This window comes from Arachis ipaensis, chromosome B6 (genome assembly GCF_059453495.1).
Source record: "Arachis ipaensis isolate K30076 ecotype BB chromosome B6, ASM5945349v1, whole genome shotgun sequence".
Lineage (NCBI taxonomy): Eukaryota > Viridiplantae > Streptophyta > Magnoliopsida > Fabales > Fabaceae > Arachis > Arachis ipaensis.
Window position 1 is genome coordinate 14,060,870 of NC_142441.1, and position 15,880 is coordinate 14,076,749.

The window sequence follows — 15,880 nt, forward strand, 5'->3', positions numbered from 1 at the left end:
ATTACACAATAGCTTTAACCAAACTTGGAGTCTTGATCGAACTAGAATTCTATTATATAAGGCAAATAGCGTACAGCTCTTGCAAAAGAAAAGAATTTCTATACTTTCATTACATAATGCAATTAACTTTAAATACAATCTTCGGCAAAAATGGCGACAAAAGATAACATTCAATCTACCAAAACTATCAACCAATACTATCATGATGATAGTATTGGTAAACATAAGCTAAAAGCTATTTACATCACACTAGAAAGGAACTGAAATGATACAAAAATATGAAAATTAAATTGGCTAAACGAAACCAAAACATAAATTTTTCTATTCAGTTGAGATAAATGGTACGCCTCCTGTCTGATAATATAGGTCATTTTTTATCCAACAACATAAGTCGTTGGATTAGTTTAAAGATGTGTTTTTTCAACTTATGCCTCTATTTATTAACTCAATTTGTCTTAAATAATATAGAATATGTGCATTAAGCATTTAATTCAGGGTGAGAAAGAAAAATTCCATGGTTAATTTAGCTAAATATTTTCAACTTTTTTTTTTTTTGGTGTTTTCTTAACATGGGTGTTCTGTCAAAACTTTGACCTATATTTTTTGGATAGAGGGAGTATTAAAGTTTAGACATCATCTTCTCTCTGGTTAGGTGGAGGTGCAAGCCAACCCCACACACCTGAGCCCTGTCTCTTCTTTGCGTTCAGGGCAGCTTGTTCCGATGCGGCTTTCTGCCGCTGTAGGAGTTCGAGCTCTCTCTGTAAGGTTCCAATGGTTTGGAGCTTCTGACTTAATTCTGCAACCTCCACCTGCAATATCAAACAAATAATCTTCCTAGATTACAAGGGGGACAAAAATCAACTTTGTTATTCTGAAGGAGACAAATGGCACATTCTATAAGAGCCTCAAATAGATGGAAGGTGCTGGTAGACATGGTTCATGCCATTCCAACACCTAATTGGTCATGTAGCTAAAATATCATTTCATTTGTGTCATTAAGCAATTATACAGCCACTTGAAAGCAAGTATTGAAAAGAACTTTAAAAGAAAAAATTTGAAAATCTGATTCTTATTACATGGATGAATTGTTATTGTTCATTTCTTACTCTATGGATAGCTTCATGATCAGATGAATGATGCTGATGGCCTATGTGTAACCTGTATTTTTACTTCAATCCTCGATGGAAAACTAGATCTAACATATAATCTCAGAAAAACTGAAAGCTAGAAAGGAGATCTCTAATTCATACCTCAAGTTTGAAACACCTAGACTGCTCAGCAGCAAGTTGACCACGTACTGATTGGAGCTCCTATATTATTATTGCAGAAAGTGAGAGGATCATTAAGAGACTATGCAATTCATCATGAAGAATACAAAGCATTCAAGTTATGTATATAGACCTAATTGTATTCTACTGAAATCCCAACAAACTACCCAAGTAATCCAAAAGAGTGAGAGGCAAAAGAAAGCAGTTTACACACCTGACTTGAAGCTCTGTAACCAAACAGAGCAATGTAATAGTTTACACACCTGACTAATTCCAAAATTTAGTAGAGACATCAACTATAAAACATATACCGTGTATAGCTCAGAGTTACGAGTCTCTGCATCTGCCAACTCTTGCTTTAGCTGAAGAGCATTTAGTCTCTCTTTGCTTAGTGATTGTTCCAACTCATGTTTCTCGGTCTTTAGGACCGATATAAGATCACCTTTGGGTTTCTGTATGACACCCAAAATAAGAAGTTTGAAGCCAGTGACTGACATGAATTAAAATGAAATGGAAACTAATACAAGATAAAATTTATGCATGGGACTTAAAACGATTTGTTGCAGGTATAGTTAGGGGAGTGATAAGTTGCAAGTACTAGGAAGATGATAAGTGTTCAATCCTCTTTTTCTTTTTTTTTCTTTTTTCTTGTTGGGGGTGGGAGATTTGTGTTCTATCAAAAGCGGTTGAAAATTACATTTAGTGTTTCAATGGCAGAAGAGAACATAAAGTGAAAGAGAAGAAAATGCCGTTTCCATATCCAGGTCACTGAGCCAATTCATGGAACCAATAAATAGATCTCTTGCTAAATGTTAACTAAAGCACTATGAACTGATATTTTTTCTAAAATAAATAAGTATCCACCTAGTTCATAAATAATTTCAGACACAATTGCAGGGACAAGAGCCTTTCTAAAATCATACAGAAGTGTACATGCTATGTAATAATACTTACTGCTGGATCATGATTATCCATGACAATTTCCCTAATTTTCCCTTCTTGGCTAGCTTCCAATTCAGATTCGACTTCTGGGGCAGTCTTTGTGGCATTTTGGGTAGCAGAAACACTCTCTGGAATGGAATTTTTAATTATTTTGCGTTGCAAGGTTGACTTGCGGCTTGGTTTAAGAACATAGACCTGTATGCAGAAACCCCAATCAAATGAGGGAGAAAGATAAAACAAAGGCAAACGAAGAACAAATGGCAATCGTTCTCTTTACTTCATTGTTGTAGTGTCCATTATATCCTCCAAAAGACACTAGGACATCTTCACCATTGTAGGAGGTTACAATCAAACTTAAGCCCTGCATTGAAAAATGTCAACTGCATTAAGCAAATGGCATAGGTTTCAAGCTAGGTTTCATGGCACATGCAACCTTTTTAAAATATATAGATAAAGTGTACCTCACTCGCAACTGGAATAGGCCTTTCAACAGAAGTTAACACTGACCAAGCCAGTGTAGACATATTCAACACAACTGTCTCTGAGACACCTGCAGCATGAGATGCAATATAACTTGAAATGGGATATATGGCAACAGCTAGACAGGATAAAACAATATCCTCAAGTTTAGAAAAACATTGCAACCCCATTTTCCTATTTATAGGTGACACAGGACGATGAGCATTGTGAAACTTTGAAGTTCAACAATATTTAAAACGAAAAGGGGGTGGGGAGAGTTTTCCAAAAGCACCTCTATCAACTTGAGCCTTGCACCATACTAAATCATTAACAGTACACAACTTATTTTTCTACAATTTTAGGAGAAAGAGATATTATCGAGTACACCGAAGCTTCTGACAATCAACAAAGGTTTCTGATTCGCATTTTGTTAAGGGGGGAAAAAAATACAACCAACTTCAGTTAGCAATAGTATCAGTATTAAAACCAAGATGGTTTGGTCTGACCTACCCTACAACATGGACATGTAAGCTCCAAGAGTTCAAATACTACTTACTCAAGATATCAAGAAATATTTTACATGTCATTAAGTCTTGGCTAGGTTTGCCATTAACTACATCAAGCATTTTATGCAGTAAACATTCATTCCACATTTGCATTCAAGTATCAAGGCAGTAAAAAAGGCATACCACTTTTAGTATCACCACCACCAACAATGAACCAATACTCCCCTATTGCCACACCAGCATGTCCAGCTCGTGGTGTTGGTATTGCACCCAGTTGTGTGGGTCGAGACCATTCCATCTGTAGAGTTTACGCAAACAATAAGATGGAGATGATTTTCTAGTTCACGTACAGCATAGCAGAAGAAGTGATGGCCTTACAGTTTGCAAGTCGAGAACATGTAAATCGTTGTAGCAAGTTGTATGTGAAGCCCCACCAAAGATAAGCAAGTATCGCTCAACATGTATAGCAGCAGTATGATCAGACCTTGGAGAAGGAGGTGTTCCACTGCCAATTACAACTAGTTAGCACCAAACATAAACACATTTCTTTTACATTTCCCCCTCTTGATATTGGTACCAAAAGAAAATTGCATTTTCATCACTGGAATTAGTAACATAAGACACCGACCACGTATCAAAACCAGATTATGGCTTTTATGAAACTTCAATATGCTTTTATGAAAAATTTTCTGTTTTCTAAAACCATTGAATAACCTCATCTAGGAAAACCTTATTTTTTGGGGGGCCATACAAAAGAAGAAATTATTATGCAGATTAAAAAGAAATACTTGGGACAGAATAATTAGTTACACCAAACAGAGGCCAAATTCCTGAAGAAAACAACATCAACCTCCCTTCCCCCAGAATCCAAACACCCCCCCTCCCCCCCCCCCCCCCCCAACACCAAAAAAAAAAAGAGGAAAAAGAAGAGTTTCGTCAGAAAACTTCTTACATGGCATCAATTTCATCCCATGTCATGGTCTCCAGGTCAAGAATATACAGATCATTTAAAAGAGTCCCCTTTGCATCTTGTCCACCAAAAATTACTAAGCTTGTTCCAACAAGGTTAGCTGATTGCCCTCCACGTGACACCTAGGAAACCAACATGATAAAAGGGCACTTAACAAGCCGTTATTGAATTTCTATAAAAATAGAGGGACATTCATTGCTAAAACTCACAAATTTATTTTTCTATTTTGTTAGAGTCTTAGAGAAATGCCGATGTGAAATGTCACATACTTCTAGTACAAGTTCTGAGATTTTACAAGGATTCTTAGGATAAAAACTATAAAAGAATAAGGGATACATACTGGAGCTTTGCCAGAAGTCTTCAAAGTTGACCAAGTTGAAGTTTGTATATCAAACATTTTCACTGTCGAAATAATAAATGTCAATATTAATAGTAATACAGATACTTGCAACCATGATATAAAAGGCAACAACAACAAAAAATAGAGAAGTAAGTAGGACAATATTCACAAAATAGCGGAGAACATCATAATGGACATACCAAATTAAATAAAGTATGTATGTGACACTGGCATGCTTTTAGTTTATTAAAATAAATAGAAACCATAAATTTATAAAGGATCCTTGTCTGGCTACTTAAATCCAAATGATACTTTCATCTATTTATGTTACGCTATGCACAGAAACAAAGTCAGCCGCAAGAATGACAGTGCATTAAAACATTAACACTGTAATTAATAGTATACCTTGGATAAATTCAGAAGGGTCCTTTGAATGCCCAGCAACCGAAAGAAGCTTGTTACCCCATGGAATCTGCAGTGAAAATGTATTACGTGACCAAAATCCAAAATATTCTACAAGCAGTTAACAGCAAATAAGTTGAACATAGCAGTTGATTATGCAGAGGTTTATGTTCAATACAAACCAAAGAATTGCCAGCACAGCGTGTTGAAATTGATGAAGACTCTACTTCAGCCTTAGCATTAATCTTTGACCAAGTCCAACTTCTCAAATCCAGAACCTGAATTTGTTTCCAAGGAGATGAAAGTGAACAACAAATGATATAGGCATATAGCCAACTTAAGCAGAGATTAACAAAGTTTAGTCATCAAATCACAACGTATAGAAAATAGTTAACCAAAAATGGTGGTTTCAATAACCTCAAGACATACTTTCACTTAAAAATGCATTACTTCATGCAGTGTATAATGCTTACGTGAAGGTCACCAAGGTGGCGGCCATTGTGGTTTCCACCATATATGTACAATTTATCTTGCACGACCGCTGCTCCATGCTAAACATATAAATACACTTGCTTTAGGGGAGAAACTAATAGAAAAGAAAATAATGAAACGAAAATAGAAACAAGTTAAAGAGAATGAACATTATAATTGTAACCTTTTGCAAGAGCATACCTCATATCGGGGCCTAGGACGCTGACCGGATATTTGTGGTGCGATCCATTGATCATAGACTCCAACCGGAACAATGCTCTCCATGACGACATCTTTATCTTGTGTTCCAACTTGATTTCCATTTTCAGTGGAAATAGTCTTTGTCTCTGGATAAGAATTTCCATTCTCTCTTACGAGTTCAATTTTGGAATCGTGCTGTTATACGAGTAAGACAAGATTGGAAAGCACAAAAGAAAAATTAAAAGAAAAGAAGTTACAATGTTGATAACAGCAAAATATGCAGAAGAATATAAAGGAAAATGCTCTTATTACAATTTGGCAGACATAACTTCAAGTCGACATGTCTCCTAGACTAAATTTATTCAAACAATTTAGTCCTAAATTCTAAATTCCATATCCTTAAATTTATACCTAGATTAAAATGAGAGCACTAAAATATCTGAGTTGCATAATTGCATGTGTGCCTTGTAGGTGACAGGTAGTAAAACAACAATGTCATATAATAACATAAATTATCTCAAATTCTATTCATCAAACAAAATATTTCTTACTCATTTGACCATGAAAACAGGCCAAATTTTGACTGCACAATAACAAAGTAGCTTTTAAGTTTTTATTTTCATTGTTTTTTCAATGACAAACTTATTCTAAATTTACCTGAATATAACAGAATAACATGACAAATTAACAATTAAAGTTTATTGCAGGCAATGGTGTAAGCAGAGATGAAAGTTATTTCTGTCAAAAATGATAAAAAATGGCTCACATTCATTTGCACATCTATAACAGGTTCTACAACAGAGCTTGATGCTCTTGAATACCAACCAGGATCTTCTTCCTACACAATAGGAAAAAATAACAGCAAAAGTAATCAGGTAACATTCTGCATTTTACCATTAATCATTGGCTAAATAAAATTATTTCATTAACCTCCAATATTTTCACAAAAAGACGCATGGCTTCTGTGGAAGACATGTTTCCAAGCTGGTTCCAACTGCATCAATAATTACTTCCCTTAACAACATTCTCCACAATTTTATCAAGAAAAATAAAAGTAATGCATGAAGCAAGTATAACATCAACCTAAGCACTACTAACTTAAAGAACACAACACTCCAAAGAAAATACGAATGGATAAGCACAGTAAATTCAGATTCGCACATAAAGAATATATAGAATACAAGTTTCACGGAGAGAGTTTATCAACACAATAGCATACAGAGCATAGATATTAGCAGACAAACCTTGCCCATTTGCTATGCTCCACAATTTTCCAGGTACTGGGTTCTGGGATGTTACATGGTCCTACAGTAGCCTGACATAACAAATTAAGCATGGATCCATTGAATTAAGCAACAAATTAATGAAACCTTTTTTTCCCACAGAAATATCGACAAAATGGGCCTAAAAATTAATTCGAAAGCTACAATAATAGGAGAGGAGTCACTAATAATCTAAAATTTCATTGTGGCAAATTGGCAATCCTTTTTGTTCCAATTATGAATCTCTTGGTTTCGTAAAGTATTAGCATCACAGACATAAGCAAATTAACAATAACAACCAAGGTCAGTTAAAAGAATCCGAAAATGCAATTCTGCTTGAATCAAAAGTCGAAAAAACTCTGAGAAGCTTTATAGATTATAGATTATATATATATAAAGCGAATCTGTCATCAACCACAATAAAAACACTATCGAATCTTTATAACAGGAAAAATAAATCTAATTGATTCGGCAGGAGGAAAGAAAATCAGCAAGGACAATGTGGATCGAAGCACAATGAAGCAAAGTAGGAACGAATCAAAGAACTGAAAAGCAGATCTATGGGAGAAAAGGGGAAATTGAACCTGGTTATACAAGCTGTAGAGGAGAAGAGCGGTGGACTTGGCGAACTTGGAGGTGAGAGCTTTGGTTGGAGAGTTTGATCCCTCAAACCCAACATACGACGCCGCAGAATAGAATTTATCTGGATATTGCAGACTCGAGCTTCCTCTCATCATTGCCATCTGATTCTTCAATTTTCAACTACAATCAATTAAGCTGCTGCTGCTTCTTCTTCGCGGGAGGGACGGACGTGCTGTTTTATTTTATCACTTTTTTTTTTTTTTTGCCTCTGCTCTTCACTTCGTCGCAGATCCACTGTATTAGCATTATCGCCCCTATTGTTTTGAAAATTACACACTGCCCCGACCTCTCTTTTTCTCTGTAAACTGTTGGATTTACAGCTTCCAAAAACGAAGAAAGGCTTCCTCTGTAGCTTTTGGACAGAAAACAAAAAGGCTTCTTGGCTTCTCCTAATAAGTAGGTTTGGATTTGGGTCGGGGAAGCTCAAGCCCACATTTGTAAATTTTAATCTCTCTTGCGCCTTTATTTTCCCACTGAATTTAAAGTAGAGAAGCTCACACTAATGAGTCTTAGTTCACATAGCATATCTCCTCTCTCTATTTTAAAGGTGTAGGGTTCAAACTCTAAAAATTGTAATTGAAAAAAAAAATATAGTAAAAGTGTAAGAAATGTGTAGGTGTATTATGTACAAGATTGGAGGTTGTCCAATCCATTAGGCACAAAAAAAAAAAAAAAAGGTAGAAAAGCTCACATATATGCACCAAAAGTAGAGAAGCTCACATATATGCACCATCAGTGTTCGGCTGTTTGCAGGTAGTTTCTATTCTATTGGTTTTTAGTTAAAAATTTATCTTATTTAAATATTAATTTTATTTATGATGCATTTTTAGATTGGATTTTTTATATTTGATTTATGATTTTGTAAATTAAAAACATAAATAAACATGTATAATAAATTTTAATATCAAATTTTAAATAACCAATAATATCATAACAAGTTTTAACAATATCTTAAAAAACCAACAATAATATAACTATAAAAATAAAATTATAAATTAGTTAAAATAAATAAATCTCATTTCGATTTCATAAAATGTTCACTAAAAAAAATTAATAATAATAATAATAATAATAACATAAAAATAAATTGAATATATTATTAGCTCAAATGACATAGTTTTTCATACTCATCTACGAGGTCGTAAGTTCGAGTCTCTCTATCTTTGGTAAATAAAAAAATAAAAATTTACAATAAATTGAATATATTATTAGTAAAATTTTTAAAATATAATTATTAATACATTGTGCGGTTTAAGTTGGATTGAATTGATTTTGACAAATAGATATGAAATTCGATTCCGATCCAATCTATGCGGTTTACCAAAAGTAGAATCCAATTAAATCTAAGTTAATGCAATTTAAATCAGTTTTCAGTTTGAATTGAATTGAATGAACAGTTTAATTTGGATTGGTTTAAATTTATTGGACACCCTTATATACCATGCATTGCTTATTTTGTTTAGAGAAACAATTGCTCTTAACATTTTTTCTCCTATATTTCTCACTTTTAGGTAAGTTACATGATGATTTCTATGGTTCTTAAGGTTATGTTTGGAAGAAAGACTAAAACAGAGAAACAGTAATTAGGAGATAGAAACTGAGAGATAGAGACTAAATCAAGTCTCTATATTGTGTTTAGTATAGGCACGGACCCATGCATAGTAACGAGAGGACACTTGCTCCCGCTCTCATTTCATTTTTATATATATGCCCCATTTTAAATTTTAAATGACCCCTTACAAATAAATTACAAATAAATTAAGTCTAATTATTAAAAGTCCCAAACCTACTTTATCTTTCTATCATTTTGACTATTAGTTAACTTAATTAAATTTAGTCTTCTTCTATTTTCAAATCCTAGCCGTCACTCATTTATTTTCTTAAATCCTTTTCTTAGTTTCATATTTTCAATCTTCTTTTTCTATTCCTTGTCTAGTGGTCATCTTCTCTTCATCAAAAGGTAAATTTTAAATTCTCTACTTTGTTTTATATAGCTTTATATGACTATATGTATCTTTCAATTTCATTGTTTCTCTTTTTAATATTTTTAATTGCAAATTTTAATTCAAACAATTATACTTTAGGTATTAATCTATTTTTTTATTATCTTCATAAATTTATATATTTTATTTTATTCTCAATTTGATGATTCTTATTATTTATTTGTTTATCTTTCGTTCTATTATATTATATGTAATTATGTTGCATATAAGTTTTTAAAGTGAATTGATTAATTTACTAATTTAGAATATATATTTTTATTTTTAGAAATAGTAATGAAAAATATTTCAAAAGAAAGCTACCACTAGAATCTGAAGTCACTCCATTAGTCTCTTCTAATAAAAAGTTCTTAGAATTTAATGTGAAAAGTATGGTAGTTGATCTTGAATAACAACCCAAAATTTTAAATTATGATCCAGATGACAGAGATGAAATGTGTACTTTTATATTTTTAAATTTAAATTAATATATATTTTAATAGTAATGTGTATTATTTTTGTCCCTCCAACATAAATTTTTTGGGTCCGTCACTGTTTCAATATCATATTTATTTTAAGATAAATATGACACTAACGAATAAATTTAAAATTTGAAAATTAAATAAAAATATTTTTAAAACAAAAATAAAGAAAATTTATGGCAAATGCTAATAATGCTCTTGATAAAGTAAGAAGTATATTAACAGATATTTGACAAGAAGACAAAGAGTAGTAAAAATGTATGTCTTTATTTCTTATTCTAAAATAAAAAAAGATGATTATGCTATATATACACAATAGCAAATTCTACAACTCATCAAATCTTCTAAAATCTGTATGAGATTCTTATATGCTAACAGACTAATAGGATTTGAATTTATGTGATAAGTCATTATCTTCTAGAAAAATATATTTAGAAGAAAAGACAAAGATTGTATTTTTTGGAGTTTGTTTTGGGTATGTGAAGATTGATTATTTAATGTGCCCCGCAAATTAGAGGATGGTAGATATCAAGAATTTCTAGCTTGAAAAGATTAGCATAAAACGATTAAGTAGGTAGAGGTTTGTAAAAATGTCTGCCAATTACTGTGAGAAATGAACAAGAAATAATTTCATGATCCCAACTTGAATTTTTTATTGAACAAGGTGACCATCGACCTGTAGATATTTGGTCCTCTCATGGAACATCAGATTGGCAGCGATATGCAACGCACTCTGGTTATCGCAAAATAGAACCGGAGGTTGTTCACAAGAAATGCGAAGGAAATACAGCAAGTTTAATATCCATAAAAGCTCACAAGTTGTATTAGACAAGGCACGATACTCAACTTCCATTGAGGAATGAGCAAGGTCTGCTTCTTAGTCTTCCAAGACACTAAATGATTTCCCCAAAAAAAAAAAAAGCAATAGCTAGTTAAAGAACTGTGAGTATCAGAACATCCAGCCCAATTAGAATCACTAAATCCACATATCTAAAAAGTAGTCTCTAGAAAAAAATAACTCTCTACCTGGACTACCTTTGAGATATCGAAGAACCCGCATTACAGCTTTGTAGTGAACCTGAGAAGGAGAGACCATGAACTGGCTAAGCTGCTGGGTGGCATACATAATATCCGACCAAGTAGTGGTCAAGTAAATTAGCCGGCCAACAAGACGGCGATAAACAGAGAGATATGAAAGAGGAGGACCATCATCCTGGTAATACAAAATCAAGGCAATAAATCAAGGCAGTATTTATGTTGAGAAAGAGAAATACCCTTTGAAAAGTGAGCAACTTCAATGCCTAGAAAATACTTTAGTGAACCAAAATCCTTAATCCTAAAATTGTAGCCTAGAATCTTCTTAATAGAAGTAATTTCAGCAGCAAAATTTTTAGTAACAACGATATCATCGACATAAACTAACAGAATGCATATCTCATTGCCCAGAATTTTGACAAATAAACTATAATAAAAAGTGGTCTGCTGATAGTCACAAGAAAAGAGAAGAGAAGAAAGTTTTTCATACCACATTCTGCTTGACAGTCACAATCCATAAAAAGATTTAAGGAGCTTGCTTGCAACACTGATTGGGACGAGATGGAGTAATGCCAGGAGGAAGAGCCATATAATTGGTTTCCATCAAATCACATATAAAAGTGCATTATTGACATCCAGCTACTGAATAGGTCATCTCTTCATTGATGTTAAAGCCAGAACAATTCTGATTGTTGCAGGTTTCACCACCGGTGAAAAGTCTCTAGAAAATCAAACTGTTTATGTGAAATCTTTCGCTAGGAGCCAAGCCTTGTATCGCTCAACAAAATCGTTCGTCCGGAGTTTAATCTTGTAAATTCATTTACAACCGATGGGTCACACTTTCGAATGGCAATCAATCAACTCTCAATTCCTGTTCAACAACAGGGCACCAATTTCTTTATTCATGGCAGCTCGACAATGAGGGGCCTTATTGGCTTCCTAAGAATTTCTTGGCTCATACTCAGAATGTAAAGATGAGACATATTTACTGTGTGAAGAAGAAAGTGAAACAAAAGAAAAGATAGGATAGCTAGAACCTAAGGAGGAATAGGTATGAAAAGTAAGAGAAGAATTAGAAATAAAGTCAAAGAGATAAGAAGGTGGTCGTGACTGGCATTGGCTCTGGCAAACGGAAGGGATCGATGTTGATGGAGGGAAAAGAGAGGCTGGGGAAGTGGGTTGGCCAGAAAACAAGGAAGAAAAAAGAACAGGAGATGAGGGGGTGATTGAAGAGGTTGTAGTGGCATCAAGGTGGAAGTTGGGGGGGAAGGGGTGCTATGTGGTAATGAAGAGGGTGAAAGTGAGGACACGTTAGGTGAGGAAGGGGGATCATCTAAGTGAGGTGGCGTAGAAGAAGATGGATTAGTGGAAAAGGTTGGGGAAGGTTGCTGGACATGTGTTGGATCATGTGATATGGTATTAGGTCCAATAGGAAGTGAGAAAGTGTTTGGTCTATGGGCATTATTCTTGGGTGTAAGAATCAGAATAACCGCTTTAATAAAATAAGAATTTCAACTGCCTAAAATAGGTTCGAAAATATAAAATGATATTTTGAAAATAAAAAGATGAAATTTGAATTCAATGAATTTTTTCTGAGTGGGAAAATGTATCTTTTATGAAAAGTTTTTGTAAAAAACACGTATTGGCACTTAAGCCGGCAGTACTGGCTCTAGTCTATCCGGTATTGCGTATTGAGAAAAATAATATTTTGAAAATTGAATTTATTGTTTTGGAAATGTAAAAATAATTTAGAATCGAAAACCGGACGCTAATCTTAAAGATTTTTGCCTAAAGTGAGTCAAACGAACCTAAAACACTAACCGGTTAGATCGGATCTAAGTTGGACCCAAATCCAACATATATAAACACAACTAATGAGCATTTCAGTTTATTTCTAGCCCTAAAACAAGAAAAGGGCCCTGCTAAAGTGAGAAGAGTGGAGGTAAGGGTTTGCACTATTCACCTTCTTCTTCTTTTAGCCATATCTTGAGCTACGGAGCTCCGATTGACGAACGGTTTGTGGCCACGCGAAGCTCTTATCGAGCTCTTCCTTTCTAACCCATCAAAGTTGGTAAAAAAAACTCTGATTCCAAGCTCCTTTTCTCTGCTCTATATCATTTTCAAAAATGGCTTTTGGGATTGTTAAGTTTCTTTGTGTTCTTGTTGTTTAGGTTAATCTAGCTTGGGTGAGTAGTGGATTTTATCCCAAAACTCATTGGATAAGGTAAAATATCACTAAAACCTTGTGTTTAGTTGAATGTCATAAACTCTAGCTTTGATTCCTGTTGTTTTTCATGATAAAGAGTGTTCTTGGTGTTGTTTGGTGTTGAGTGAAGGCTTGAAAGCTTGTGATGAAGTGGTTTTGTGCGTGGAGAATAATCGGCTAAGGTATGATTTCGGTTTCCTTTATGTAGTATATAATGTTTCGTGAACCTTAGGCTAGTGAACCTTAGGATAGGATTGAAATAGTTGTTGATGATTGTGGATTTGAAGATGTATGATGAATTTTATGATTGTGATGATTTTGATGATTGATATTGATTAATGATGTTATTGAGATTTGTTGATGATCGTTGAGTTTTGATGAGTATTAAGAAGATATATATGTTTGTTGGTAAATAATGCTTGTGAGGAATTGAAATTATGGAAATTGTTGGAGTTGTATGTTTGAAATTGAGATTTTTGGATATATGAATTTATTGAGTGGAGAGGATGAAACATTGAGTGAAATGGTTAGAAAGTGATTGAGGGACATTCGGTTTGGTTTTAGTATGTTTTGGTATTGAATTGGTTGAATTTGGAATGTTTGGATGGGTTTTGGATTGGTATGGTTTTGAAAGTTTTGGAAATACTAGATGATTGTCACTTTGGTAAAAGTCTGTTTTTCGTGAATTTTGGCGGATCATAACTTGAGCTTCAGACATTGAAATTCAATGAATTTTATTTCAAATTAAAGATTATTTCAAGATCTTTAAAATGATATAAAGTTTGAGAAAAATAGAATTTTTTTAGAAGAAGTTATGAGCATTTGAAGTTCGGTATGAAAATCTAGTTTTTTGTAGCTTTACAATTTTTCTGATTCTGATATAGCATGCGTACGCGACACAGTGCACGTGACGCAAGCATTCTCCACTGCCTGGGGTCTCGCGTACGTGGGCACTAGCATACGTACGCGAGCATATAATTTCAAGGCATGCGCACGTGAGAATTTAACACGCGACATGAGCGGGGGGTCACATACGCGACCACCCATTTTTAACCTTGTACGTATGCACGGTAGGGGTGTGCATATGCATAGCCCTTGTTTTGGTGAAAAATGATTTTTCTCCATTTTCAAAGGTTTTATAGCTTTCTAAACTTCCTTAACTTCTCCTTAAGACTTGTGGCTAGTAATTATTAGGCCCTAAGACTAATATAGATGGGTTTATGTTTCAGATTAATAGGTTTATTTTCGGGTTTTAGAAGACGGAGATTTAGGCTAGGTATGTCAGTTAGGTCGTTTTGTCTTGTGGACTAATGGAGAGTGAGGTTGATGATGAACTTGATATATTGATGATGGATGAGTTGGAACTTGAAATGGTGGATTATGGTGAATGCAACATGTATAAACAGAATTGTACTATGAGCTGTGTTGTAACATCCCAACTTTTTGAATCAAGTCATTATTCAATAACTAATTAATTAATTAAAATTGTAATAATTTAAAATTTAAATTCAAAATGAAAAATTAGGAAATAATGCATCTGAAAAACTAACATATCTAGGTTAAAATTCAAATATATGAAAGCACTAGTGGTAGTAAATCTCTAACCGACAATAAACAACATTTTAAGATATAGTCACAATTAATTCTATATTTATTGGATTTGAATAATATTCAGTTACATGAAAAGATAAGAAAACTAGCTTTATTCTTTAAGTTAAGTATAAAATCAAATTCAAATTAAATTAGGTAGATAAATATGTTACAAGTCCATGGTAGAAAATCGTGCTCTTATCAGCCAGCCTGATATACTAATAGTATTTCAAGAATATCTCAAGATGTGAATATGCGATTGACTTCGTTTAAGATTAATTTTAAAGCTAACTCAATTATCTATAAATTTATGTCTAATAGTTATTTTCAAATTCCAAACTTAGAAAATGTTATAGGACTTGCAAAGCGACGATTCAAATTGGAGATTTTACATAAGCGCGAAGTAGATTCTCCTAACACAATCTGTACATACCTAAGAGCTATTTGAGTCCTTCCTTTCCCATTTTATTCTCTTTTTTCCATACAAAATATTTTAGTCAAACAAAATCCACTCATATATTGTTCAAGAATATATCCTTTCGAATTATGCGAACTACGGAATATGGAAATTCTTTCTACCTAGTCAAGGATTCATACTTACATCAAAATATACACAAAGACTAGTCATGGAACAAGTTTCTCTTCACTAAAAAATCACATCTATTTGCATCGGAATACATATAGGAACTTCATTCGAGGTAGGGGATTTTATGCTAATTTTTATGTCATATATTAAATGATTTTGGATATAGATGTTAGCATTACATGTCATGATATAATGTCTCTTTTCTTCATACGCATTATGCATTATAATAACAATCTTATGTGCATTAAAGAACTGAGGGAATGATCCTTCGGTAAGGGAAAGTGACCCACAAAGACAAGATGATCGAGATGATCTTTCGGTAAGAGAAGGTGATCGGCAAACTTTTGGAAACCTTCGGTAAGGAAAGCTAAGGAGACTCTTATCAATTTTATAATAATATATCTTGGTTGCCATAACTTTCTTCTTGTGTATGTCTAAATAACCTTGATTGTAATTGAACTAAGGGAATGAACCTTTAGTAAGGGAAGGTGACCCCCAAAGACAAGATATCGATATGATCCTTCAGTAAGGAAAGGTGA

General features: G+C 33.6%; 1 protein-coding gene across 2 annotated transcripts; it reads right to left on the reverse strand.

Moving 5' to 3' along the window:
- Window positions 1-79: 79 nt before the first annotated feature.
- On the reverse strand, window positions 80-7,824 carry LOC107645904 (acyl-CoA-binding domain-containing protein 4). 2 transcript variants are annotated; one of them, XM_088489876.1, is made up of 18 exons: window positions 7,406-7,824; window positions 6,804-6,874; window positions 6,490-6,553; window positions 6,326-6,397; window positions 5,560-5,754; window positions 5,361-5,438; window positions 5,070-5,165; window positions 4,891-4,957; window positions 4,486-4,547; window positions 4,128-4,267; window positions 3,554-3,680; window positions 3,359-3,473; window positions 2,672-2,760; window positions 2,488-2,571; window positions 2,223-2,405; window positions 1,580-1,720; window positions 1,251-1,310; window positions 80-809 (listed from the first exon to the last, which is right to left on the reverse strand). In XM_088489876.1, the coding sequence occupies exons 1-18, from the start codon at window positions 7,562-7,564 to the stop codon at window positions 627-629; spliced, it is 1,986 nt and encodes a 661-aa protein (XP_088346002.1). In that variant the 5' UTR covers window positions 7,565-7,824; the 3' UTR covers window positions 80-626. The 2 variants fall into 2 exon arrangements, with proteins under 2 accessions (XP_088346002.1, XP_088346003.1); XM_088489877.1 differs by having other exon boundaries at window positions 6,804-6,864; window positions 7,406-7,738.
- Window positions 7,825-15,880: the final 8,056 nt, after the last annotated feature.

Excerpts from the sequence above, each read along its gene's own strand:
- LOC107645904 (XM_088489876.1), bottom strand. The coding sequence starts at position 7,564 with ATGGCAATGATGAGAGGAAGCTCGAGTCTGCAATATCCAGATAAATTC. Across the intron at positions 6,554-6,803 it reads GAGCATAGCAAATGGGCAAG|TTGGAACCAGCTTGGAAACA; the intron begins GTTTGTCTGCTA and ends TTATTGATGCAG. Across the intron at positions 3,474-3,553 it reads ATGTTCTCGACTTGCAAACT|ATGGAATGGTCTCGACCCAC; the intron begins GTAAGGCCATCA and ends TAAACTCTACAG.